The 25,143-nt window shown below is 42.3% G+C and overlaps 1 protein-coding gene across 6 annotated transcripts; it reads right to left on the bottom strand.

Moving 5' to 3' along the window:
* Positions 1-646: 646 nt before the first annotated feature.
* Positions 647-19,914, bottom strand: etv1 (ETS variant transcription factor 1; the record flags this gene model as incomplete). 6 transcript variants are annotated; one of them, XM_079227045.1, is made up of 13 exons in its annotated part: positions 647-868; positions 1,258-1,359; positions 2,689-2,858; positions 3,555-3,623; positions 3,710-3,781; positions 6,072-6,319; positions 7,485-7,673; positions 8,654-8,783; positions 14,082-14,135; positions 18,889-18,936; positions 19,270-19,357; positions 19,648-19,695; positions 19,870-19,914. In XM_079227045.1, 13 exons carry the CDS (start codon positions 19,912-19,914, stop codon positions 647-649), a joined length of 1,485 nt encoding a protein of 494 aa, XP_079083171.1. The 6 variants fall into 6 exon arrangements, with proteins under 6 accessions (XP_079083171.1, XP_079083172.1, XP_079083175.1 ...); XM_079227046.1 differs by lacking the exon at positions 19,648-19,695 and having other exon boundaries at positions 19,270-19,360; XM_079227049.1 differs by lacking the exons at positions 19,648-19,695; positions 19,870-19,914 and adding an exon at positions 18,050-18,115 and having other exon boundaries at positions 19,270-19,351.
* Between the last annotated feature and the right edge of the window lie 5,229 nt (positions 19,915-25,143).

The following is a 25,143-nucleotide window of genomic DNA, read 5'->3' as shown; positions in this document are numbered from 1 at the left end:
TGAACAAACTGGCCTGATGTCTCTTTAATCATCACGTTAGTCCATGATCGTGTCACCTCACCATAAAAGCATCGACGCGCTGCCGGTATTCACTTTAAAATGAGCACGAGAGTCCAGGGCGGCTGTTTGAAACTACGGGAGTGATCGTCCTTCGATTCGCTGTCTCTTTTGCAGGAAGTCTCAGATCCCGTCCTTGAGTGACCGTGAGTTGAGTCCTGTCTCACCGGGGTGCCACATGCTCGACAAATCATAAGAATAAGAACAAAACAAACAAACAAAAACCGAATGATTCCCACAGTAATGTACAAACATAAACAACGGTTAAAAAGCCAACCAAGTAGCTCGCCCCTGGCAGGTTAACACCGAGCTTCCTGTCCATAAAGTGCACTCTCCATCCTGCTGTGCGGCTTGGAAAAAAAACAAAAAAATGTTTATGTGAAAGAGAGCGAGAGAGAGAGAGAGAGAGAGACATAGGGGCAGCTCCGCTGCGCGTGTGCGTGTGTGTGTGTGTGTGTGTGTGTGTGTGTGTTCAGTCTTATTCCCGGAGCGACTGTGAATTAGAGGACATGACAGTCTCAGGTGGATGGACGGAGGAGGAGGCAGCGGGAGGGGGAGGTGTGTGTGTGTGTGTTTGAGTGGGCTGGCGTTAATAAACATAGCCCTCGCTGTAGGGGTGCGGCGGGCAGTAGGGCCCCTCCTGTACGTAGGCCATGTTTTCGTCAAAGTGCGACAGCGGCACCGTGTCCTCCTCGTTGATCTGCCGCTCCATGTCCGTCTTCAGCACCGGCCGTTGATTGTCCGGAAACGCCATGGAGAACAAGGCCTCGGGGTCGCACACGAACTTGTAGACGTATCTCTCGCCGGCCACCTGGACGGAGACGGAGACAGGACGGGACAATGAATGGCGAGGACATTTTTAAACTCTGAGAGCACACACACACACACACACACACACACACACACACACACACAAACACAGCGAGGCGATAAGTCCATTCAACTTTAAAAAATACAATTTACAAATTACCCTTACTCTTAGTAAATGTGTAAAAGGGTTTAATATCTATTATTACACAGCAACAAATTATGTGTTTCTTTTAATTTTTCATATATATAAATAGCCAACAGTCAATCTACTAAGACGACTTAAAGTCAAGGTTCAATTTGAGTGAAAGTAATCTATTATTACAATAATGTATTGTAATTTTAAAAGCTCCTTCATCTATCTTATATTGTTACTATTGTTTTTTTTATTACCTTTTGCATGATTCCCTTCTCGTAGTAGTAGCGCAACGATCGGCTGAGCTTGTCATAATTCATCGCCGGCCGATTCTTCTGTATCCCCCACCGACGTGCCACCTTTGCAGCACACACCGAGAGACAACACAAAGACAGTGGTTAACAGACGGCAAAACACAGACGCATTACAACACACACACTGTACGGCCCTCCCTGATTTTTCAGCCGAAATGTTACACAAACTTATTACTCCTTATTGTCCTAATAACAGTCATTAGAGTGCGTCCAGCCTCGGCAGACCTGACCAGGGATGTGTTCATTAGGCGCTTGTCACACGCCCAGCGGAGGAAGCAGCAGATGTTGCAGCACCTGTCTAGCAGACCACCCACCACCCGGCCTCGCAGTCCAAACCCACAGCCCCGCGGCGCTCTCGCCAGCTTCTCCTCTGCCGATTCTCCTCTTCTCCTCGTCGTCTCCTTTTTTTTGGGGTTTGGTTATTTCAGCCTTTTTATCTGAGCCGTTTCACTCCTCTCACCTGCCTGTGAAAAGGCAGAAGCCGCTAGCTAACGCTTGTCTGCCGCCGCCCCCTCGCCCCCTTAAAAGCGAGTGCGTTCGGTCACCTGATGGCATGAATGGGCCCCCCTGTTAGCTGCAGCTGGCCCGCGCCTCTAGACGGTGTCGGGCTGCGTGGACCGCTGCCAGGTACCCACTCTATCTCCTCCCCCCCACGTCTGCAACCTGCATCCTCCTCCATCCTCCAACAGCGAGCGACAGTGACTGAGCCCCACTGTGTGTGATGTGGCCGCTCACAGACCCAGCCTCTGTTTCCTCCATTTCAAAAGGCCCAACCGTCAACATGGGTTATATTTTTAGGAACACGGCCTGTGAAATATTTAGCAGGGCGCTGGCCTGAAGGGTCAAGCTGGATGGATTGTGCTTGAGTACAAGGTACAGATATAAAAAACTAACTATTAAGGCAGATCCAGAACTGACTTGACCCCTTTATGAGCAGAGAACATTATTCATCCCACCTTTGACATTCTTATTCTGCAACCTGTTTTTCTTTTCTTTTTTTCTCCACACATATGAATGTAAATGTAGAGTAGAGCTGCAACTAACAATTATTTTCAATTAATCAAAATATTAAAATAAATCATTTATCAATGATAAAAAAAAAAAACAGAGAAGCAGCAAACTCTCAGAAGCTGAAACCAGCAAAAATGTTGCATTTGTCTTTGAACAAATAATGAAAATGTTGACGGATGAGGCAGACTACAGTCCACTGAAGGGTTGTAAATGTAAAGTACAAGTTTTTTAATGATGTATTTTTGTGTGCGCTTGTTTTCTGAATGTAATTTGACCTACGGTTCCATTAAAGGTAACTAAAATCCAATCCAATTCTCTGTAAAAAAAAAACACACATTGAAATAAACAGTGCTGACGTCTCACCTCCTCTGGCTCGATAAGTTTGAACTCCATGCCGCGGCCGGTCCAGGCGATGAAGTGGGAGTTGGACGGGTCGTCCAGCAGAGCCACCAGGAACTGCCAGAGCTGCAGCGAGCCTCTGCGCTGGTACGACGGGCCCTCGCGGTAGAGGCCCGACTCCTGCTTGATGTCCCCTAGAGGACACACACGGAACGGACCATATTACTCTCTCCCACAAAGACAAAGACCTTTGCTGTTGTTCTGATAATTGTAGCCACTTATAGCATTTAACATGAAAAGCCATGTAATAATGAACGAGGATGTATGAAGACCTTTGGCACACACAGGGCTGGTGGGTCCAACAAATAGCGATTTTTCAGCCAGGAGACGCTGTTCGTTTGTATTTATCACATAACGTGCACAATGTAGTTATGTAATCTTCATATAAATCTTAACCCAAACTACATTATTTTCCAAAACCTAACCAAGTACTTTTGTTATCTAAACCCAACTGAGTAGTTTCCTGTGAAAGCGGAAGTTTATTTTGAGAAGACTTGATGTGTAACTGAGGAGTAACTTTTCATAAAATATATATATGAGGATACGTTGGTTTTCATGAACACATTGATAAAACAAAGTTGTGATTATCAACCGCCTCTTTTAAAATGTCTGGTTGACCTGCTCAAGATAATATAAGGGGATTTGGAAATGGCAGTAAAAACCGTCTGGAACGCCCTTTTATGTAAGAATTTCCTCTTCTCATAATTTATTGGTTCGGCCTGTTGTGAATTGGGTCGCAGTGTTTTTGGAGGAAACACTGGTGCAAAAACTGCACGTGTTTTTAATGTGGAATTGAAAAGAACTTGGGGGGGGGGGGGGGGGGGACTCACCTTCAACCTTTTCAGGCACCACGCAGGTATCATCGTAGAAATGCCTCGCCACTTTGTCAAACATACAACCTGGAAAACAAGATAAAACTGACTTAACATTCAGCCCAAATTCAAAGTGCACGATCCCAACATTTAACCTGCATCGCCGCTCGTACCTTCAGTCCTGTTGGCGTGAGCCAGGTAGCCGTCTTGCCGCAGGTAGACAGAATGGCAGCTAGGCACTTCAGCTGAAAGCCAGGCAAGAAAGGGATAAGTGGGTGTTAAAGGGCCCGAGGGCAGCACGGAGAGCACTATCTCAGTTATCTGAGAGCAGTCACAGCCTGTTCACTCAATGCACCACTGGCTCTGATTAAAGAACGTGCCCCCCAGCAATGGCTCCCAGCCGCAGGCCGGCTCACTATATCACCCCGCTAATACTCCACTCAGGAGGATTTACTACACAATGAAAAAACACGGCGCTGGTGTGAAAACACACGCTTGCATGATGTAAGTTTATTCATAAAGCGAAGGGGGCGAGGTTAACGTAAAGCTTTTACAGTTTGACTTCTTCACTGGTTAGTGTGTCACTGAAGCACGATCGCTGAGTGGCTTTTTACATTTGATTTAAAAGGCCCTGAAAACTTAATTTTCTCTGTCAGGTTCTTACTATGTGTGAGCGGATCTTCCTTGAACAAACTATTTGGTTGTTTCACATGAGCGATATTCTTTTTCTGAACTCTTATAGCAGGTTTGAAGTGGGCGGAGCTCAGTTGGGGGAAAAAAGTCACATTTAGACACATCTAAAAATACTCACACAGGTGAGTTTTCGAATGTTAAAGTCTTATTAAAAAACACCTAAAGATGTTTACTTGTATTACTTTGACTGTTGCTTATTAAGTCCTAACCATTTATTGAAATAGAGAAAACATGTTTTCAGGGGTTTTAAAATAAAATGCGCCAAATATTGTTGAAAGGTCACACTTCTTTATCATATCTGTTTATTATTTCTTTCCTGGAGAAAAAAATGTCACCTGGATTTCCTGATATTTGGCAGAATCCGTGTTTCTAAAAAAAAAATACCATCTAATTTGAAGATCTTGTATCTACAACCGTCGAACTGCTTGTATTTAATCACATCACTAAAAAAGAAGCCTGTATTTCAGCCTAATTTACTGTTCTCTAAATGTCAGATCCTCCCACAACACAGACTTGGGATCAGGAAAACGGCCAAACAGGTTACGAAGCGAATGTTCAATAAACAGACTGAAGCCCTTCATTTGGGCCCATAAACATTTCTCTGAACTTCATCAAAGTAATGGGCTTGTAGAGGAAATTGCTGTTAATGAAATTACCAGCTCCCCTCCCACCCTCCCCAACAGGCCTGTTCCAGTCAACATGCTCCACTTTGGCTAATAAATCCACTCTGATGCTCCATCTTGATGCATAGTACAGTACGGGACAGTCATGTACTCACACACAAATATAACTCCTCGCTCTTTATGTTTAATCTTTATGTCACAGTTGTACACCTCACATCCTGACTTGAAACCAGTAACTACATTAACCGTTAACCCATTACCATTTTGAGCATTGATTAATCGTTTAAGCCATTTATTGAGCAAAGACGTCACAAGACAGTTCAGGCTTCTTAAACTTTTCAGAATTTCTCTGCTTTTATCATTGTGAATTAAATATAATTTAGTTTTTTGACGGTCGGTCGGACCCGATAAACAAATGAAGACATAAATTTGGACTTTGGATTTCTCTATTTGCCCTTTTTTAAAAAGGAATTGAGAAAAATAATAAAATAAAAGATAAATTAATAATGAAGATGATTGTTAGTTCATGATCTTTAGACATATTTCTGCTAATTGGCTGGACCTAGAAGCTACAGTGTTTTTTTTAGAAGTAGTGAAACTCATCTACGACAAAGTAAACTTGTAAAAGGAAAAAACAATATCCCAGTTTCCCCCCCGACAGAAACTGTGAAAACAGAGACGGTGTAACGTAACGGAGAGCTGAAAGAGGCCCAGTGTGTTTCCAGAAGCCACCGACACGGGAAGAGGCGGCTTTTCTCCCTGACTGGTCACACGGCCTCTCCTCCAGCTCGGCCTCTCCCGGGTCCCCTCTGTCCGCCTTGTGAATGAACCCAGCGGTCCGGCCGTACGTCCATTCATGTCCTCCCGTAGCCTCGGGCTCTGGCGGGGGCCTCGGGCCGATGATTAGCTCCCTTTTTGCTCTCGAACTAAAAAGGGAGTGGACAAGCGTGGGAGGGCGGATTTTGGATTGTGACCAGGCATAGCCCCCCCCCATTTCCGCTTTCCTATTAGAGCGCCACAGGAAATGGTGACCGGCACAGACACCCGGCCCAACCAGATCCCCTGCCCTAATAATGGGCAAACTCAATAAACGCCCCCCCTCCCCCTTCCTCCTCCTCCCACGTCTTTTCCCATTCCTGAAATGATAACGCTCTGGCAGCTGCTCTCTCTTCGTACCTCTTTCCGGGTGAAACAGCGGTTGTATCTCGGAGCCTCTCACCTGAGTCGTAGGTGAAGTCCCTCGGCTCCTGCTTGATCATCATGGTGGCCGGGTACGCGTGGGGTAGCGGCGCTCCCATCACGGCCGGGTGCTCGAACAGGGGGTCGGGATACTCCTGCTTGAAGCCCTGAGGAGGGAAGGGGATGTTGGGCTCGGACATCTGCCTGTGGTAGATGGGCCGGCCATCCCGAGCCATCGTCGGCGGGGAGGGGAACGAGTGGCACGGCTCCGAGAGCTGACGGCGAAATCTGGAGGAGGAGGAACGCAGAGTCAGTGGATTCACTATCAGCCAGACACAAAGAGCCACCACTTTAGTTTACTTAGGCCCTGTTCACAGAAGAGGAAACAATGAAATACGTAGGACATGACACCGTTTAAGTTATCTGACTTAAATAAGTCAATATGGACCAGAATAACGTGAGCTCAAAGGCCACCTTAGTAGCTTTCATTAAAGAATGAAGGAAGACTATGAGACATGGTTGAAAGCTGGGCGGCAACTGATTTTCTTGATACATTCTAAAGTCTACAAAACAGAAAATCCTTAACATCTTCAAATTGCTTGTTATTTGTCCAAAAATAAAATCACATAAGTAGAAAAAAAGTAGAAAATACCCACAATTGAAAAAATGCAACAAGAGGATGTTTGACATTTTTGCTTCTAAAAATGACTTATTTAATTATCAACCGGTTATGAAGTTATGTAATGATTATTCTTTTATCTGGAGACTAATTGATATACCTTCTAGTTGATAGCTCCAAAGGCTTAGATAATTGTGTTGAATACACAATTATACACCCAAAGGTCGTGAACTAACGTCTATGCTCAAATAAGATTTGGAATGGAGCAACTTGAGTAAAGTAAGCCGGGAAAAGCTGAACAGAGAACCTCTGTCTTTTAAAATGAAAAATAAAATAACATTTACAACAAACTGCTCCTGCTCTTACCAACAGAAAAAAGAGCAGTCTAGCCATTCTAAGTGATATAAATAGGAAAGCCAACCTGTGGGTTAGGACCCCCAAAGATGTCACAAGATGTATCTGAAGGGACGCAACATGATAAGCTTGACCGGAAGGCAACAAATAGTTTTAGTTTTTATGCTTTTTATTATTAATTACTGGATACTTTTACCTCCTCCAGCTTTTAAGGACCAGGAAAATGCTTTATTATAAGAGATCACCAACCAAAAAGGTTGGGATCCATGACATTCTGTATAAAGTCCACTACATCAGTTTTCCAGCACACTGAGTAACGTCTTTGTCAGATTTAGCCTTTCGATAACATTTGTTGCAGTTTGTGGCTCCTCCCACTGAAGATACTGGACCAATGAGACTCTAGCGGGACTAAAATGCGGATCCACGTCACATCATACTCTCCAGATGTAAATGGGATGTAAATGTAAACGGCTGCGGTACCTGTGGTCCATCGAGTAGGCGCTGTCGGGGAGCGGCTGCGAGGCCGGTATGTGGGCATAGGTCCTGTCTGGTTTGGGCGTCGGGGCCGCCGTGGGTGAGGCATGGTGGAGGGGGGACACAGGGGTACTACAGGGGGGCGTCACTGGGCTGGAGGGCTTCATTCCTGCAGGCTGCTTCTGCTCATAGGCACTGTGGCAGACAGAGGACGAGAGTCAGATTCTGTTGTTTCCATGCTTTACAGTAAAGATGGAAGATACGACAAGATACGACGAATGAAAAGACAAAAATACTCAACAAAAGAAAACAGAGGGATTTAAGAAAAAAAGGCTCTTTATTTTACTTCATGTTACTCTACTTTCCAATACTTTAGAGCTTTGCAAAATGTCAAACAAAAGACTGATTCAAACTAATTTTAACAAAGTTAACGGCTGCTTTTGCACTCTTTATCATGTTTAATTTGTGTTTTCCTCGAGGGAGTTTGATAAGAAAGGTTGTCCTATATCCTCTTTTGCTTGCCACACATTTGTCCTTCTATGATTTCCGTTAGCTGAGACTCATGCTGACTTGTTTTCGATGGATATATTAAGACACATCGCAGCACCTCTTGGCGTACACTGTGGAGGTTTTAATGTAAAGCGAGCCCTGCCAAATGTTGGGCTTTGCAGTTTTTTGTTGTTGTTGTCACCAGGTGAGCAAACGAATCACACATATGATTCATCACTTAGGAAAATGTTTCTCCCTGCGTACAAGGTTATACGAGCATGCAAAGAGAGTGCATGTTGCGTATAACAGTCAAAATAAATAAAACACTCAATATGACTGGATTTACTTAGAAATAGATTCTACTTTTATATGATTTTGAGATAAATGTGTAGAGCAATTAAAAATTAATTCAACAACTGAAACTCAACATAACTACCTAAAATAAACTGATGCTCGGTCAAAGCCTAAAATATATGAATATCATAATATTTAACTAATGACCGTATCTCAAATACTCCCCAAAAATGTGCACTCATTTTCGCTGTTTCACAATAAAAGTCTTGCTGCTTTAAGGATAGAATGTGAAACCAAATAAGAAAACAGAGGCTGTGCTTCTTTTCAATGTTTCCAATTTAAAACGTGTTTTTAAAGGAGTATTTTAAGTATCGGTGTTGTGCGGTGCCCACCTGACGTTGTAGGGGCACTTCTCTCCATACTGGAGTTTGAAGGGCCGTTCTTGACTACAGTTGGAGCTCAGCTCTGAACACGGGCTGTGCAGCTCCCTCTTGATCTTCAGCTGCAGTCCGTGGAAAGCCACTGAGAGAGTGAGAGAGAGTGAGAGAATGAGCGAGAGAGAGAGAGAGAGAGAGAGAGAGAGAGAGAGAGAGAGCAGAGCAGAGTTTTAGGTACTATTTTTTTTTTTTTAAATGAAGGTGCCGGTAACCTTTTATTTTTGGTAGTGCTCAGTATTTTTGCATAGGTTTAAGGCTTCAATATTTTTTGAAGGATTAGCAGTTGTTTATGGCTGATTAACCACCAACTCCATCATCTGCAAAATCATTCACAAAAAAATTTAATAAAAAAAACATGAATAAAAATAATCAAATGAATACATTTAGCCGTTAAACAATATCTAACAAAAGCACAAAGCTTCTTCTGTGAATTCCAGTATGGACCGCAGGCAGCCGTGTTGCAATCCATATACTAATATGTGTGCGAATAAGACAATTCATGTTGGATAAGTTCAAAGTACTTTTCGGAGCATCCGTCCAGCGACAGATTTGACATCCGTTTGACATCGCCTACACAAACAACTCACTTCAAATCTTATTTGTCTGGCCTTTTTTTCCTGACAGGGACTCTGTTAGTGAAATATGACTATCATAAAACTGGATGTGCGGCACGCTCCTATAAATGCTTTATCTGCTTTCAGCTGGCTGTCAATACGTTCCAGACGTCAACAACAGGGCTCATCGATCTGGAGGGGGTTGGGAGGGGGAGAGTGGGTGGGGGATGGGTTGCTGCACTCTCTACCGATGGCCCCACAGTGAGCCCGGTGCATCTGAGAGGCTGTTAAGTGGCTGATCAGTCCTGATTAACATGCCATCATCTCAAGTCATGATCAACGCTAATCTAATTGGCTGCGCTTCTGACGAAAAAGGTCCAGTCAGTCAGAATGAAGTCGGACTCGGGTTGCAGCTCGGCGGTGAGGCCGTCCCCACAGCATCCCACGGTTGAAGGGAATGACTTTTGACTGACGTTTGAGGCCGAGAGACGCCTGATTTAAAAACAGAGCGAGCTGAGATTATGAATGGAGAAGGAAAAAAAAGAGGAAATAATCGACAACTCCTGGTTTAGATAACGTGAAAACATTTAGACATTCGATGACCTGTGTTTTTCTTTAAAATACGCCGGCGGTCCAGACGGTCTCCTCCACGGATGTTTTTGGGGAGTTTTCTCACGGTTGACTGACAGCTGCCGAACGAGCAGGGGTCGATCTGCCAACACCCCCCATCTGACGCACAGTCGAGCCCCAGGGGGACGGGCCACACAAAGCTCAGGGGTTGTTCGCAGCCCTCGCTGGGGGCCTGACCTTTCCGGGTCATCGATCGGAGGTCAAAGAGACACTTCCTGAGGGGAGACCTTTGGCGACTCTGGCACGGCACAGCCTCGTTAAGGGCTTACGGAGTCAAAACAATACCGTGGTTATGAATGTTCAGTGTCACTTTCATTACCTGTGATGAACATACATTTATTTATTTTTCTCTGCGTTCAGAACCTCTCCCCTGACTTCTGGTTCACGGCTCTCCTCGCGCCAAACTACATTGCTTTTCTTCATTTAACACAGACTCAACATCAGTTCATCCCATTTACATACGTCTATAAAAATGCAGTGTTTAACTACTGCGTCACGTCAGCTATTAACAATAGCTTCGCGTGTGCTGCAGCGGAGGGCCTTAAATTAGAAATGGAAATGTCACAATAGATTTCGTCAGCGGGGTGCCAAGGTACACAAATCAATAGCGAGGGCATTGCCTCTGACTAAAACAGAGACTTCCTTTTTAGTCCAGAATGTCATGCCCATCACTGCTTGATTGCTCTCATTATCTACGTATTGATTAGCCGAGATGGTAGGGTATTTAAAAGTAGAAGTAGTTAGAACAATTACTGGGTCTATTTCGAATGCAAATGTTTTTGATGTTGTGTTTTTTCTCCCAAACCATTAACTTAAATGTTGTGCAATTTTCTTTGATCTTTGCTATAAAGATTCAATAGAAATCTCTAGAATTTTTTTAACAGAATTCTTCAAGACAATGTAATCTTCATATATTTCCTGACAAATTGTGGTTCTAACAATTCAATTTTAGCTGCCATTTTTCTGGCAATCCTTTTGGTACATTGTCAAAGAACTTTTGGCCCCGAACGTTACGTGTTCTCAGGTACAAATGGTGTGTTTTGGCAGAACCTAAGCCTGCGTTTGGCAGATATTTCTCTGGTCCATTCATAAAATAAATACAAGTATTTTGGCAGCAGCGAAAACCCCTCCATTCCATTTTCACCTACTGTAGGTGCTCGCCTTTGCTGTTAAATGACGGCGGCTCAGATCTGCTGGTAACGTGTGGCCTCATTTTACACCTCCGCTACTCCTTCGTTCCCTGCTAAGTTATGCTAATGGTAAGCATCTGTGTTGGAGTTTGAGACAAAGAAAATTCTCCTTCTCTTCTTTCAGCCCGAGGACACTTTCGCTTCGAGGCCGCTCACATGCTGCTTCTGTGCTGCATGGATGGAGAGTGCGAAGTCGACATTGAGAGAAACTGCCATAGCTTCCTGAGAGGTGATAAATCTGAGGCCATGGAAATATAACAGTACACCCAGGGAAAGGAATTCAAAACCTGCCTTTCTGATACAATCTATGACCTTACAAAACTCCTAAATGCAGATTGTTTCTTTTGCCCAATTTTGTTAAAAAAAAATTCTGTTGAACAGACTACCAAAACACATAACAATGGTAGAGTTAACACAATTGTTATGCTACTAATATGAATCCAATAGAAACAGACGTAAAATTACCAGTATTTAAAGAATAATAAAAAAAAGCAGCTATTTCAAAATGGAGGAGAGATTCAGGACGATTCCGAGTATATATTTTACTGGATTTTATTTCCTAAAAATAAAATTCTGCAATTCATTGAACTCCCGTTAGAATACTTTATTTAGAATAAAATACTATTGTTGCCACAATAGTAGTTTATTTTGCTAATGCTACCAATTAGTTAGCACAGATAGTTAGATAGCAAATTATCTTTCAACACAACTGGAAAAATTGCTCACGATAAAATATGGGTTTAGCACACTTTTACATTTATAAAATACATACGACAGTTGCTGCACCAGTTGTTTATTTCGCTAATAGGCTAGCACCAAAACCAAACTAGTTCGCAAACAGTAAGTCTAACAACACAAGTGGACAAATCACGTTTTGGCTAATGCTAACTATGCTACTATCGAAGAAATATTTCAGCATTTACTGGTAACTCCAGTTCAATTGAAATTTAATGCAGACAATTGATTAACAAATTTGCTTTAATGTGTGAAGATTATCTGGCTGAATAAAAGACGTCGGTATCATAAACGTTTGTTTGCCACAGAGCTTGTTTTCTGCCATAATACAAAATCCAATGTAAAAAAAAAAGTTAGTCTTTTCATGGTATTTGCTGACAATAAGGAGCACACGTGAAAGCTGATTTCAGTGACGAGATTCCAGACATTTAACAACTTCCAACCTTACTCGCTCTCCTTCTCTCCCCGCTCTTGCAACTCTTGATAAATCTTTCTTTCCAGCTTCCTCTCTACCTCCCCGACCGCCCCTCCGGCTCACCGCTCGGTGAAACCCATATGGGAGAGCTGCCGGCTGGGATGCCTGCTCGCGTGCCCAACCACGGTGCCCTCACCCTCCCGCCATCTGTCAGTGCCTCTCCAGTCTGCTGCAGGTTTGCCAACAGGACAATTCAGATGGTCAGCAGTCTCCTGCCACCGTGGCCACCCACCCCAGCTACCTCTGAAGGACAACGGGACAGTCTCGGTGACCTCTGGTTCTCTACTGCACGCCGCACCGCGCCTCCATCTTGGATGTCAAGGTGTACGCTTATTCACACCAAAGGGTCGGGACTTTAGTTCACCGTCTTTGGTACGTTCTGAACAACGCAAAATTTAGCGAGACAAACGGAAAGAATTTGACAGGGCAAAAATATTTGAAGGACATAAAAGGAGGATGAGGATCAATGTTTTTACACCCTAACTATGGTTTAATGAATATTAGCTTGTCTTTATGCAGCCTGTGGAGCAAATGTGGCTCTTAAATTAATTAATAAATTAGGAATATTTCACTAACAAGTTTCAAAATTATTTGAAAGGAGGATACTGTCATCCTGAGAATGATGGTTAAAACCTGCTTGAGGATCTCAGGTTGTGATCTGGCTCACAAGAGGTTAAAATGTCCCAAATGTTTTCCAAAATCGAACAATCTACGCATATTTCACACGTGACCGTTCCTCTTTGCTCTAGTTCCTCACTCCTGTATTTTGTCCAACTTTGTTTCCAGGTTAAAGGGCGTTGAGGACATAGGGAAGACTTGTTTTGTGTCTTTTCTCACAGTTTCATGGGTGTTTTGGCTCATCTGAAAGACATGTGCTCGCTCGGGGTCCCACTGAGCTCCACTCACTCCATTTCTGTCCCCACCTTGGCACTACTTCCTCCAGAAGTGGACCGTGCCAAGTCACCAGTCACCGTGTGCAGCCACCGTGCACAACCAGGTGAAGTACGACCAACTACCTAATCCTAAATACTGCGAGTGGGAAAGCAGCTCAGGGGCCAAAGACATTTTTATCAAACTGTTAAGGAGTATTTTTTTTAAACTAAATTATGCGGGCTATAAAAAAAATAGAGAAAGGAGGAAATAAAACCATCATTGCTTTCGTACTGTATACCAGGAGGCCAACAAGCCTTCGACTGAAAAAGGATAAATGCAGTATTAACTAATATTAAACTGCCGGATTTAGACAATCTAACCACACTGGATGGTTTGCACAAAAAGCACTTAGAGGAAAGGTTGTGTAGGAGCAAGATTTGATTCCGAAAAAAATTCAAAACAGCCATCAATTGACAGCAGTTTGTCCTACCTAGAGTTAAAAATATCACTTCAACCCACTGGAAAAAAAGAAGGAAAATCTGCCACAATATTTTGATGTTTATGCAAATAAATCACAGTGCAATAATATCTCAGTGGTGGTGAGAGGTACATGAGCAACCGAAGCAATGGAGAGACAGATATAGAGAGAAAGAGAGTGAGAGAGTGACCCCCGCCCCCCCAGCAATGCACCTGTCTGCGGACCTGCAAGACTACTGCAGCTCTCCAGAGAGCACTTGTGCGAGCAAAGGTGAGAGTACCGAGAGACACGGAAAACACACACCACCACCGCGTTCACTCTCCCCGAGTACAAACACAATCAGTTGAAACGAGTGAAAAAATAAGAAAAAAAGCCACCACAGATGTTCACACACATAAACGCACGCACACCAACACACAAGCGAAAAGCAACGTGGTCTCTTACTCACAGTTTTCAGTCTGGAAGTCTGGAACGAACTGCTCGTCATTGTCGGGAACTTGAGCTAAAGACACAAGCAGAGAAGAAGAAAGGGAATGATTGTTTCTGATGTTGATGGACAACGCAGCATTGATCACAGCTCTCTACAGCCCAGTACCCTCCTCTGGCAAACAGTCTCCTGGGATATTAGCTTGGCTTATCCCAGCATTGTTCGCCTCCGCTGCCGGTTAAAGAACACTGAAAATATGTCTTACAGGAAATCAGGGCAAGGGGTATTTTGTTTTTTTCCCTGGTGCTAATGTTTTGTTAGAAAAAGAAAAAGTGCAACACAGTTTTGTATGCTTCAACAGGCAAAACATATCTTCATCTTAGCAAGTCATTTTTAATTTTTTTCATCTACTATTGAACTCTAGGAGTGTTATTTTTTTAAATACAAAAAATAGATGCAATAATGTGTTTCCCTTGTATCAAAACAAATCTCTTAAAAAGAAAAAAATTAGGAATTTAAATGAGATTTCACCAGCCAAAACAATCTCCCCACAAAGTCTGTATAGTTTCTATCGTTTTACAGAACCTTCCTCTGCAGATCAGGATTGTCCAGTTGTTGTTGTTTGTTGTTACAAATTTCCATTTTGTTAAAACTTCAAAAGAATTGCTCGTCAATGCAGGCTTACATTTTTATTTAATTAAAGTCATTTGTCGTGATTCTAGTGCAATAAAAATAATCTGCCTTTTTGTGTATCTTCACACAAACAATCACATCCAAAACAATTCTGAGCTTAATTTCTATTTAATAAAAGTGCCCGATAATAGAAAAAAAAAAAATACTCATGAGCAACCAGGAAATACACCAAAATTACATATTTTATGTACTATCAATGTACAAAATAACCTTGAAATATTCAGGACAATACGCCTTCCAAGATTTCCGAAATGAGCTACACAATGAACCATGTTTTCCAACAAACGCCAGCCTGCGAGGGCTCTAATGTATTGCTTTAGGGGACCATCTACTTCCTAACTCCACTTCCTGAGGTCGTCTCGTCCATTGACTGCTCCGCAAGCCTCGGCTCTCGCTCCTCGCCAGCAGCCAAACACCCATTGTTAACAGTATCTAATTGGCTTCTTCCCCACTGGTGAATCCACCTGTACCTACCGAGTGAGGTCTGTCCCAAAACCCTCCAATGCTTCACCTGCGATTCAAACCGCCCCTGCACTCTCGGGCTAATGCTAAAATAATGAAGCCTGCTCCACTCCGGCTCCAATTAAGCATGTACATATTTATATCACACATATTTACACTCGGTGACAGTTCTCCATGTCCCTCAAGCTTGTCTCTCTCTCTCTGGCGAAAGGCAAAGGGAGAATTAAATGTGTCATTAGCACGTCTATTTATACACGCAATGAGGTGGATCCTCATTATCACAGGATCGGTAACATGTCTCGACAAGATTTTGAAAAGAAAAACACAGATTTACCGTTTCTTTTTTTTTACACTCTTGATATGATCAGGGATGTTTTTTTTGCCAGAGGTGTGAATTGAGGAGAGTAAACAATCAACAGATCAAGAGGCGAAATTGCTCCATATTTTCCAACAATGTCAAGCGGGTGAGGAGAGCAGCAAACAAAGACGTATAATGACTTCACTCCAGATTGTGCTGTAGTTAAAGCTCATCGGCTTATCAGCTCTCCATTGTCTGCTATTCTTTTCAATAGAATTGGAATTTAAGCCTGGTTGGAAAAGCGTTCATCTGGGAAGTAACGTTGCTGTTTTAGTCCACTTTGTTACGAGCTTTCTTAAAGGGCCATGACACAAACATTTGAATAATATACTAACTAAACACAGATATAAAGGAAATACCTTCCATGATAAATCTGACGCAAACCTTTTTAAAAGCTTCAATGCTTTGACTCAAATATTTTTTTTCCCCTCAGAACTCAAAACCACAATGTCCAAACCAACAGAAGGAGGAAAAATCCGGAAACAAAGGTGGAACGCACAAACAGCTCTCGTCCCGTGAACGCAATACAAACAAACTTTCAGAAACTTCACAGAACCTAACTTGGGAAGGAACAAAGAGAGGAGAGATGGGAAACAAATAAAACAATAAAAAAGAGAAAGGCAGCAGTGTTTCTGGGTCCAAAAAGGAAGTACAGGATGGATGAGTCACCGGCCTCAGTCTGTGAATGAGCCAGCTGATCTCTGCAACAAGCTCCTGGGGAGGAACAGCAGAATCGGAAATCTGACGCCATTCACAAAACAACAACAACAACAAAAAACAAGAGGGAGAAGGACAGAAGGGAGTGAGGTTGGAAAGGTAGAAGTTGTAAACAGGAGGCCTGAGCAAGAGAGACTATTTGAGTTTTTAAAAATGTTAACTGCTGATTTTAGAGAAAAACAGCGACAGAGAAAGGACCGCATAAACAAAAGCAAATAAAGTCAAGAAATCATTAAAAAATTATCTTTTTTCCCCGACAAGAAAGGTGCTTAAAAAGGTGTTAAACAAAAGTAAAAACCTGGGTGGCGGTGGAGGGCAGAAGTGGGTTTGTGGGGGTCAAACACACAGCTGTCAGCTGACGAGCGCCCTCAACCTCTTGGAAATTCAGTACTGTCTCTCATAATTCCTCCTCTTGTTCCAATTACCTGAACTAATAAATCTTAGAAATGGGAAGGTATTCCTTTTCTTCTTAATGGACAGGAAGTCATTCATTAGATCTACAATCTTGAAGCGTACATCATCACATTGATCCATGACAGCCAAGAACTGTAATCTTTAACAGTAATACCTCTTATCAGCCACCGCCGTCTCCTTTCTCACTTTGAATACTGAAATATTAAAATCGTGTCTTATTCTTTTTTCCCTTTTTTTACACGCCCCGCGGTGTGCGCTGCGCCGCCTCAAAATCTAACTGCTTCTCAGAACCCGGCTCGACCGTTCCAATATCTGTTTCAGCGCATACTTTTCATTTTTTAAAAGCTTTTGATTGCACTGCGAGCATTTTCAAATGTGTTAAAGAATAGATGGAGCCCATAAATTATTGAGGGTCTTATTCACCTGTGTGAAGGGTGCGAGAGCAAAAATTTCTCCCGACACTTTTCCAAGGGGGGATGTATTACGACTCAATCCTTATTTAAAGAAGAAAAAAAAGTATTGAAGTTGATTTAATTATACTGTGCACTTGAGAGGTCTACTTTACAACTAGAATTATGGCTTCACCACCCGAGCACTGACTGATGTGTAAATGGACATTCAGAGGCTGGGATTGTATTGCTGCAATTGTAATACAAAAAGAATAAACATAAAACAAAAATATAATTAACTTGCTTAACACAAATGAAACAGAAATAAAATAAAAAAGGTTCATATTTGTGCCTCTTTTTTTTTACAAAATGTTTTATTATCCAGATTTTAATTAAAAGACTAATTAATAACTCAAACTGTAATTTTACACATTAAAACTGATTCTTAAAATTACTTTTTAGTCATTCATGCAAACGTATAAGTACAAGTAGGTGTTCTTATTCTTATAGCATTGTATGTTTAAACGAGCACGTGCAGTAAAGGGAAGAAGCTTGTGTTAATATTGAGGCATGGAGTTCAAAAATTATTTTTTACCCTACTGCTTTGGCTTAAAAAATACTGTTAATTTGTTTTACTTATCAGATTTTTATACATAAACAAAAATAATTCAGATCATCCTTTCCAAGCAATGTGCTTTACACTCTTGGATTCCTGGTTTTACTCTGATGGAGCAAATCAAGAACAACTTCTAACCCTGAATATATGCTACTTCTCCACAGTTTATCTCTAAAATACCCAACTTGCACACTACTGACATATAAACTTTCAGATTACATGCAATATTCAAAGCGCAATAGTACAAAAGTCAAGCCAAGAAACCACGTGGAACATGTACATGCACATAAAAAAACACTTCAAAGTTGAATAAATAAGACAAACAATATTCACCACTAACCAAAACTTCGGTGCTGCAGACACGGTGGAAAGAGGACACTCGCACTTAAATCCTGAAGCATCACGTCTCAGTTAGACCACAATGAGCACGTCTTGCCATTAGAGAAAAAAATATTAAAAAGCAAAGAAATGGATAAGTATATAATTTTTTTTTCAACCAATCGCCACTTTCAGAGACTGATTCTGGTGTTTTAAAAGTCTGCAAATTAAAAGAAAATTATAGATCCATTCTTTTTTCTTTTTTTTTGCTGCCAGGAAATGAAACTGAAGAAGACAAGATGATGGTACAGCTGGAGCAGATAGAGAGGTGTGCTGAGAGGAAGTAGAGAGAGAGAGAGAGAGAGAGAGAGAGAGAGAGAGAGAGAGAGAGAGAGAGAGAGAGAGAGAGAGAGAGAGAGAGAGTGAAAGAGAGAGAGAAAGAGAGAGAGAGAGAGAGAAAGTGAAAGAGAGAGAGCTGGTAGGCTACAGCAGAGCTCTGGTGGAGGTGGAGGTGGCGGCTGGCGTGCAGCGTGTTAGCTCCTGCCAAAAGCAGAAGAGACAGTGAGCGTCGGAGAGCCTTCTCCTGGTAATTTGTGATGACACTCTCTGGGTAGAGCCTCCTCTGTCTCCCTAAAGACCCCTCGCTCACAGTCTCTAATGTATGCATGACACACAAGGTGCCTCTTCCACACAGGCTTTTAATTGGACTGCGACACTAGGCTTGTAACTCCAGGCAGGCCGCCCCCCCCTCCTCCCCCCCCCCCCCTCCAACCAACCCCAACCCCAACCCCACTCCTCACAGCCTATCCATTTTTACCCGTCTCTCCTTCTTTTTAGCTCCAAGGATTTTAAAACACTCACCTTCTGCCAGCCAAGTCTCCTGTAGCTGACTGAGGTCCTGGAAGAGCTCTAGAGGGAAGAAGCAGAGAACAAGGCTTGAAGGCAGTGAACAAAAAAGAAAAACACAATCAAAGCCATGGAGGAGCATCAGAAACGACCGACTTCATTACAGCGGGCTGATCTGGCGTCAGAGCCCCTTTTGGAGCTCAGTGGGCACGTGTGCAGCTAATAACAAGTCAATTTGTGTCTCTGACCACTGACAGAGGCTTGTGAGAATCATCACAGGCCGCTGTGTTGTAATTGAGATTCTGTAGTTAGCAGCGCAGGTGGCCACAAACCAATTGAATTTTGCTAAATGTTTAGGAGCCGTGAAATTAACTTCTGCCTCTGCCCTCTGCCTACCTTCGGTGTCCAGAGCCAGGTCGGACTTAATGAATTTTCTCTTTCTGTCATTTGCCGGTCTCTCGCAGCTCGTTGTATTTCCTTGTGGCTTCTGCAGCAGCAACAACAACAAAAAGACACAAATCAATTTATTCTTCTTTTCCTCACTGGAGCGGTGATTCTGTTGTTGGCTGCAGCACACGTGCGACTGAAAGAGCCTCAATGAGCCACTCAATTGATGCCTCACACACACACACACACACACACTCACACACATATATATACACACACACACACACACACACACACTTCCAACGCCATGCAAAGAGACCTGTGTCTCACTCGTTAGACATAATTAACATGGTGCATGACCAATAACACTGAATTAGCAGTGGGCACCTTGTTTAGCTGTTGATCTTTGATTATTAGATGAAACTTAAATGGTCCCTGAGGGAGAAACGAGTCTTGGCAGCAGCAGGAAGGAAGACAGAGATGAGAGATCAGAACCAGAAGAGAAGTATGAGAGAGAAGAACAGAGCAAGAAAAAAAGATATTATAGATGATGTGAGAGGTCTGCATTTGTTCTTGGATTTGCTCCCAAGTTGTTGTTTTTTTACTCACTTTGGAGTTACAGTAAGGCACTTGCTGGTCGTGAAATCTATCCATTCTGCCCCTCTGTGGCTTTTAATTGACGAGCGATCTGCAGAGTCCCCAGAGTTTCCAGTCCGGTCACCCTTCACACACACACAAAAAGAAAAAAGAAAACCCGAGATGGATGGAAAGCAGAAAGACAGAGAGGACATGAATGGACGTCTCATTTATTAAAGGCACAGTTCAGTTCGGGGATCTATTGGTAGTGTTTTAAGACGGAAATCGCCACACACAAAAAACACCTCCGGCGATGCTGCAAAGTTAAGTTGACAAGCGGCACATTTCGTGCGTAAACGAGGGGCGAGTCGGGCTGCGGAGCGCGCCGAAATGTGTTTTAATAAACGCTAGAGTAAACTTATGAAGCAGAGGAAGTGTGTGTGTGTGTGTGTGTGTGTGTGGGGGGGGGACATGCAACTCACCTCAGATACCTCGCTTTTCATCCGCGCGCGGAGTGCCACGGAGCGGCTGCAGGGTCCTCACAGTCCCGGCTGCTGCATGCGCTTCCTCCCCGCCGCTCGCTGTGTCGCTTTCTAGCGGCTTGGCATCGCCTCCCGGGGCCTCCCATGGAAACAAGCCGCGCGCCGCTTCCTATTGGTTGTCAATGTCTTTCACTGGATGAGATTGCTGGCAGTCAATCACGCACGGCTGCGGGCGGTAAAAAGCACCGGAGAAGTCAAGGGCAACATTGCAGCGTCATGCTTTTTATAATTCAAATAAATAACAAAATACAAAAAAATGCACTTTGTAGTTCTTTGGATATAAGAAAATACACAGGAGACTTCAGCATCATTTGTCATGTTTTTAAAGTTGCAAACCATGCACCTGCACTCCTCTCTCTCTTTCTCTTGCTCTCTCTCTCTCTCTCTCTCTCTCTCTTTCACACACACACACACACACACACACACACACACACACACACACACACACACACACACACACACACACACACACACACACACACACTCTCCTCTCCCGGTCAAGTTTGTGACCATGGTAACTGACTCGCTTTAAGCGCCAGCTTTTCGCTCTCCTGTAAGGATACATTGTTGCACCCGCAGAAGGCACTGACCTGGAAGTAAAGCTCAGGTCAGCGAGCAAAACCATAGGACAGCTTCCCATAAAACGAACCACTGCTGCTTACTAACACACACACACGGCCGATGAATAGCAGGGAGCATAAGACTGGATATAAGAGGAGGCAGGGAAACACCCGAACCTAAAGCCTAAAGCTGGGGAAGTGCTGAAAGTTTCCATCATGCTGTTTTTCAGTAGCTTCCTGGTTTGCAATGATGCAGCTATTCATATAGCTAACGTTACAGTAAATGCAGAGAAGTAAAATACCGAAAGAGGAGGCAGAATTATCTTTCTGGTTTTCATTAAGAGTTTTAAATATTATGTATTAACATGTGAACATAAGACCAGCAGTCAGTAACTTCGTTCGCTTACTAGTTGACGGCACCGGAGCATAACAGATTTATAATACATCTAAAAAACATCCTTAGTAAGCATGAAAGGCTGTGAGATCATTGGCTTTGGTGAAATTAAATACAACTGATGGAAATGTGAGTTAAATAAGTAACTTATTAGCTCAGCTAACAGGTGACGTTATGCTATTGTTGTTGACTAAAAGCTGTCTAGCAACAGACCAGCAATATTGTGACCCGTCTCTTCTCTTTAAGACAACATTGTGTTGATATTATGATTCACTTTGTTAATGATGTCATTTCGGACCTTAGTGTGTGTCATGCATTCAAAATGTTACTTGAGTAAAAGTACATCACAATTTACTTAAAGTACAACGTAAGTACGTAAGTAATAGTAATCAAGCAGAAGGGCCAATTTCAGAATATTACTTGGTTTGTAATAATCAATGTAAATGTGGAGCTCATTTTAATTACTCTATAACAGGTCTTAGGAGAGAGATAAAGAGGGCAAAATGCAAAATAATTACCCTGGCTATCAACATCTCCACTCTTCAGCAGGTAACAAAGCTGGGCCTGATATCCCACCCTGCTTCTAACTACCATATGTTTTTGTTCCACAATGAAGTTATAAAGGGGATTTCTTCTTCAGAGTAATGTCTTCAAACATGATGTTGTGGTATTTGAACCACACTCCAAGCAGAATTGGCCCCTGCCCCTGATCGTTCTGTTAAAATGTAAACATCTTGTCATTTAACAAAAGATAAAACAGTATTCATTGATGGCTTTACCATTGCATTAAACACTTGACTGAAAGACGGACATATCGGAAGTCAGCAGTGGTCACGCTGATGCCATCTTGGATCCACGCAGGGTTCCATTACCAGGCAGGTGAAGTGGATGTGAACTGATGCACTGTGTCACTCCGGCTGAACCCCTCCGAGGACGAAGAAACGCAGTTCAAGTGCAGGCGTACACCCATCTGACACCGAGACACGCAGTAAACAAAGTGCCACTCAACAGTGGGATGGAGAGATTTATTTCAGTCTTAGGACACTGCTGGTACTCCAGTCTAAAAAGGCCCTAGAGTAAGTTCCTGGAATGTATTATATTTTTTTAAAGAAATCAATATCGTGCTCTTTTGTTTTGGTACTTATTTGGTAAAAAAAATGTAATAACCAAATAGAGTATAAAGTGTTCTCTGCATTAAGTGTGCAGGTACTTCCAGCATCTTATTTAAGATAAAGCCGCATGAAGTGATGGTTATCCGGAATAACCCCCAAAAAAGGGAAATTGTATTTATTGTTTCTGCAGTGATGGCAACCCCCACATACGTTTTCTTTCAAGGGGGCTTGCATATTTAGCAACAACCGACAACATTGTAACAGGTAATTTGATTGGAGAAATATTTGTACAGGTGGGCACTAATTCAACATTGTTAACAATTGCTTAGTCCTAAATACAACATTATTTCAACACTTAATCTGTTATTCTGTGACTTTTTTGTAATTGAAATATCTGGGTAATGTATTGAGGTTACAGTCATTTCCATCACCACAACTGATTAATGAAAATTAGATAACATTTCTTCATGGAGTGCAGTTAGTGACAGTGTGGGCTCCATGGTAACATAGCCCTGACAGCTGGGTGGACGCAGTGGGGGGCAGGGGGAGGCTTAGTGAAGGGTCAATTAGCTGTCATCCGCTACAGTTAAAAAGCTTAATCATGAGGTACAGTTACAAAGCCAATTTGTTAGCTACGCTATATCGAGTTAGCTGTCCTAAGCTACTGTTGGACAGGTAATTCGTTAGCTACAGTTGGGGGTCTACCGTAGCTTTGTCTCTTTCTCTGCTTTGTATAACGCAGAACACGAGACTGAGTATGTTACAGCTGCCAATAACGTGTTGGAATATCATGCAAAAAAAGTAACACCCAGTGAGAATCAGTGTTAATGCTGGAAAGTTGGGCTAAGTAGCAAGCTAACCTTAAAGATAGGATAGGCAATTCATTTTAATTTGTTTTTGTTATATTTGCTGAAATTCTCAATCAATAAATTGAATGCTTTGACAAAAAAAAGAGCATCTGTCTCCCCCCTACTCCCTGGTTTTGGAGTGAAGCTTGAAGGGAGGGTTTCGGGCTTTTTTCAATTAGTTTCACCAAAGTTACCTTCCCCAGCTTCAACAACGCTAAAGCTCACCAACACACGGTACACAACCAACTATGTAAGCTTTGGGGGACACAAAACACACCACAACACTGTCAAACAACAAAATCTTTTTTATTTATTTATTATTATTCCCATTATCACTTTTCCCAGTCAACATTGGCAGGCAGAATTAGTTTTTAGGCAGAACAACATGGTGTGAGCTCTAGAGTGAAAGCAATATGCGGGAAAATAAATAAATACTGTGTACAAAAATACAACCTCACTGTACAAACGCAGCACCCTAAAAAACATAAAAGATGGGAGATTCATCAGATCCGTCTCCACTGGTGTATGGCACTTTTAAAGACTGAAACATTCGAGACTAAGGAGTGCAAGTCAGTTAAAAACAACACATTTACCAAGTTTGTCGAGGCGGTAGGTCACAAAGAAATCCCCCCCAAATTTGTCTTTGGTGGGACTGAATGAAAATAAATACTATTTAAATGCAGAAATGTACCGAATTACAACCATTACCATCCAGAATAATGTTATTTGTCTGTATAAAGGAGACTTTCTTGAAATAAGCACTTTAAATGAAAGATACAATTTGTTAAAAGGTGCACCCATTGATTCATTTGTAGACACTATGTGCACACGTCAGTGGCTGCAAAATGCCTCTGAAAACTGTAATTATTGGATGGGATTGATTTTCAGTATTTCTCTAGAAATCAAGCTCGTACTTATATATGTCAATAGTCATTTTGTTTTTAGGCCTTAATTGTTTAACGCACGCTTTTATGCGCAGCGGACTGTAAACACTCAGCCATAGACATCAGAGCAGATCAATGACCACTCAAACTGCCTCTTGTGAATATCCAACTCTACAGTCACTGTATCACCATACAATCTGATTGAACGAGACCTTTTTTTCTACTGCTTTTTTACTTTAAAAGGACCTAAGTACCTGTTCAGAAAAAAATACAGGATCCCATAAAAATGCAACCATTTTGTAAAGTATGATATGGTTTAAACCGAGGAGCACTGAAGACGTAGATTCAAAAAACGATCAATTTCCACAAGTGTCAAAACAGATCTCGGTCACTCATGCAACAGAAAGTGTGCACACAATTGGTAAAACTGTCTGGAAAATCTCTCGTGCGACGTAAAACAAAGAGTGTCATGCATTTTTCATGAGGATCAATAATCATTCCGAATCTTTCCACTGACGGAGCAGCAACACGGCAGATCAAAACATGACAAGGATGACTTGCAGGAACCATTAAGAAGAAAGCAGAAGTGATTCTCTGTCTTTTCACGACTTGAAGCCTTCCACGAGTGAAGCGCTGAAGAAATGCTGAGCAAACTTACTAAACACTTGGGAAAGATCAGCTGAAAGCTCCAGATATGTCAGCTTCAACAGCAGCAACCTCTTTCACTGTCCATCATGCATCATGGGGTATGCAAATGCAAAAAAAAAACAGTTAAAAAAAAACATCAATAGCAGCAAAATATGAATAAATAAATAAATACATCATATCACAAAAACACATTCATCTGAGTTTTTTCTCCCCCCCCACGTGGCACAGATCACAACAGCTAAAATAAAAACACTAGTCGAAAAATTGGACCTCCCGAAATAGCTTCAGTATTTTTGGAGCTAAACTACGGTACTCTACA

This window comes from Taurulus bubalis, assembly GCF_910589615.1.
Source record: "Taurulus bubalis genome assembly, chromosome: 12".
NCBI lineage: Eukaryota > Metazoa > Chordata > Actinopteri > Perciformes > Cottidae > Taurulus > Taurulus bubalis.
This window is presented reverse-complemented; position numbering and strand designations above follow the sequence as displayed.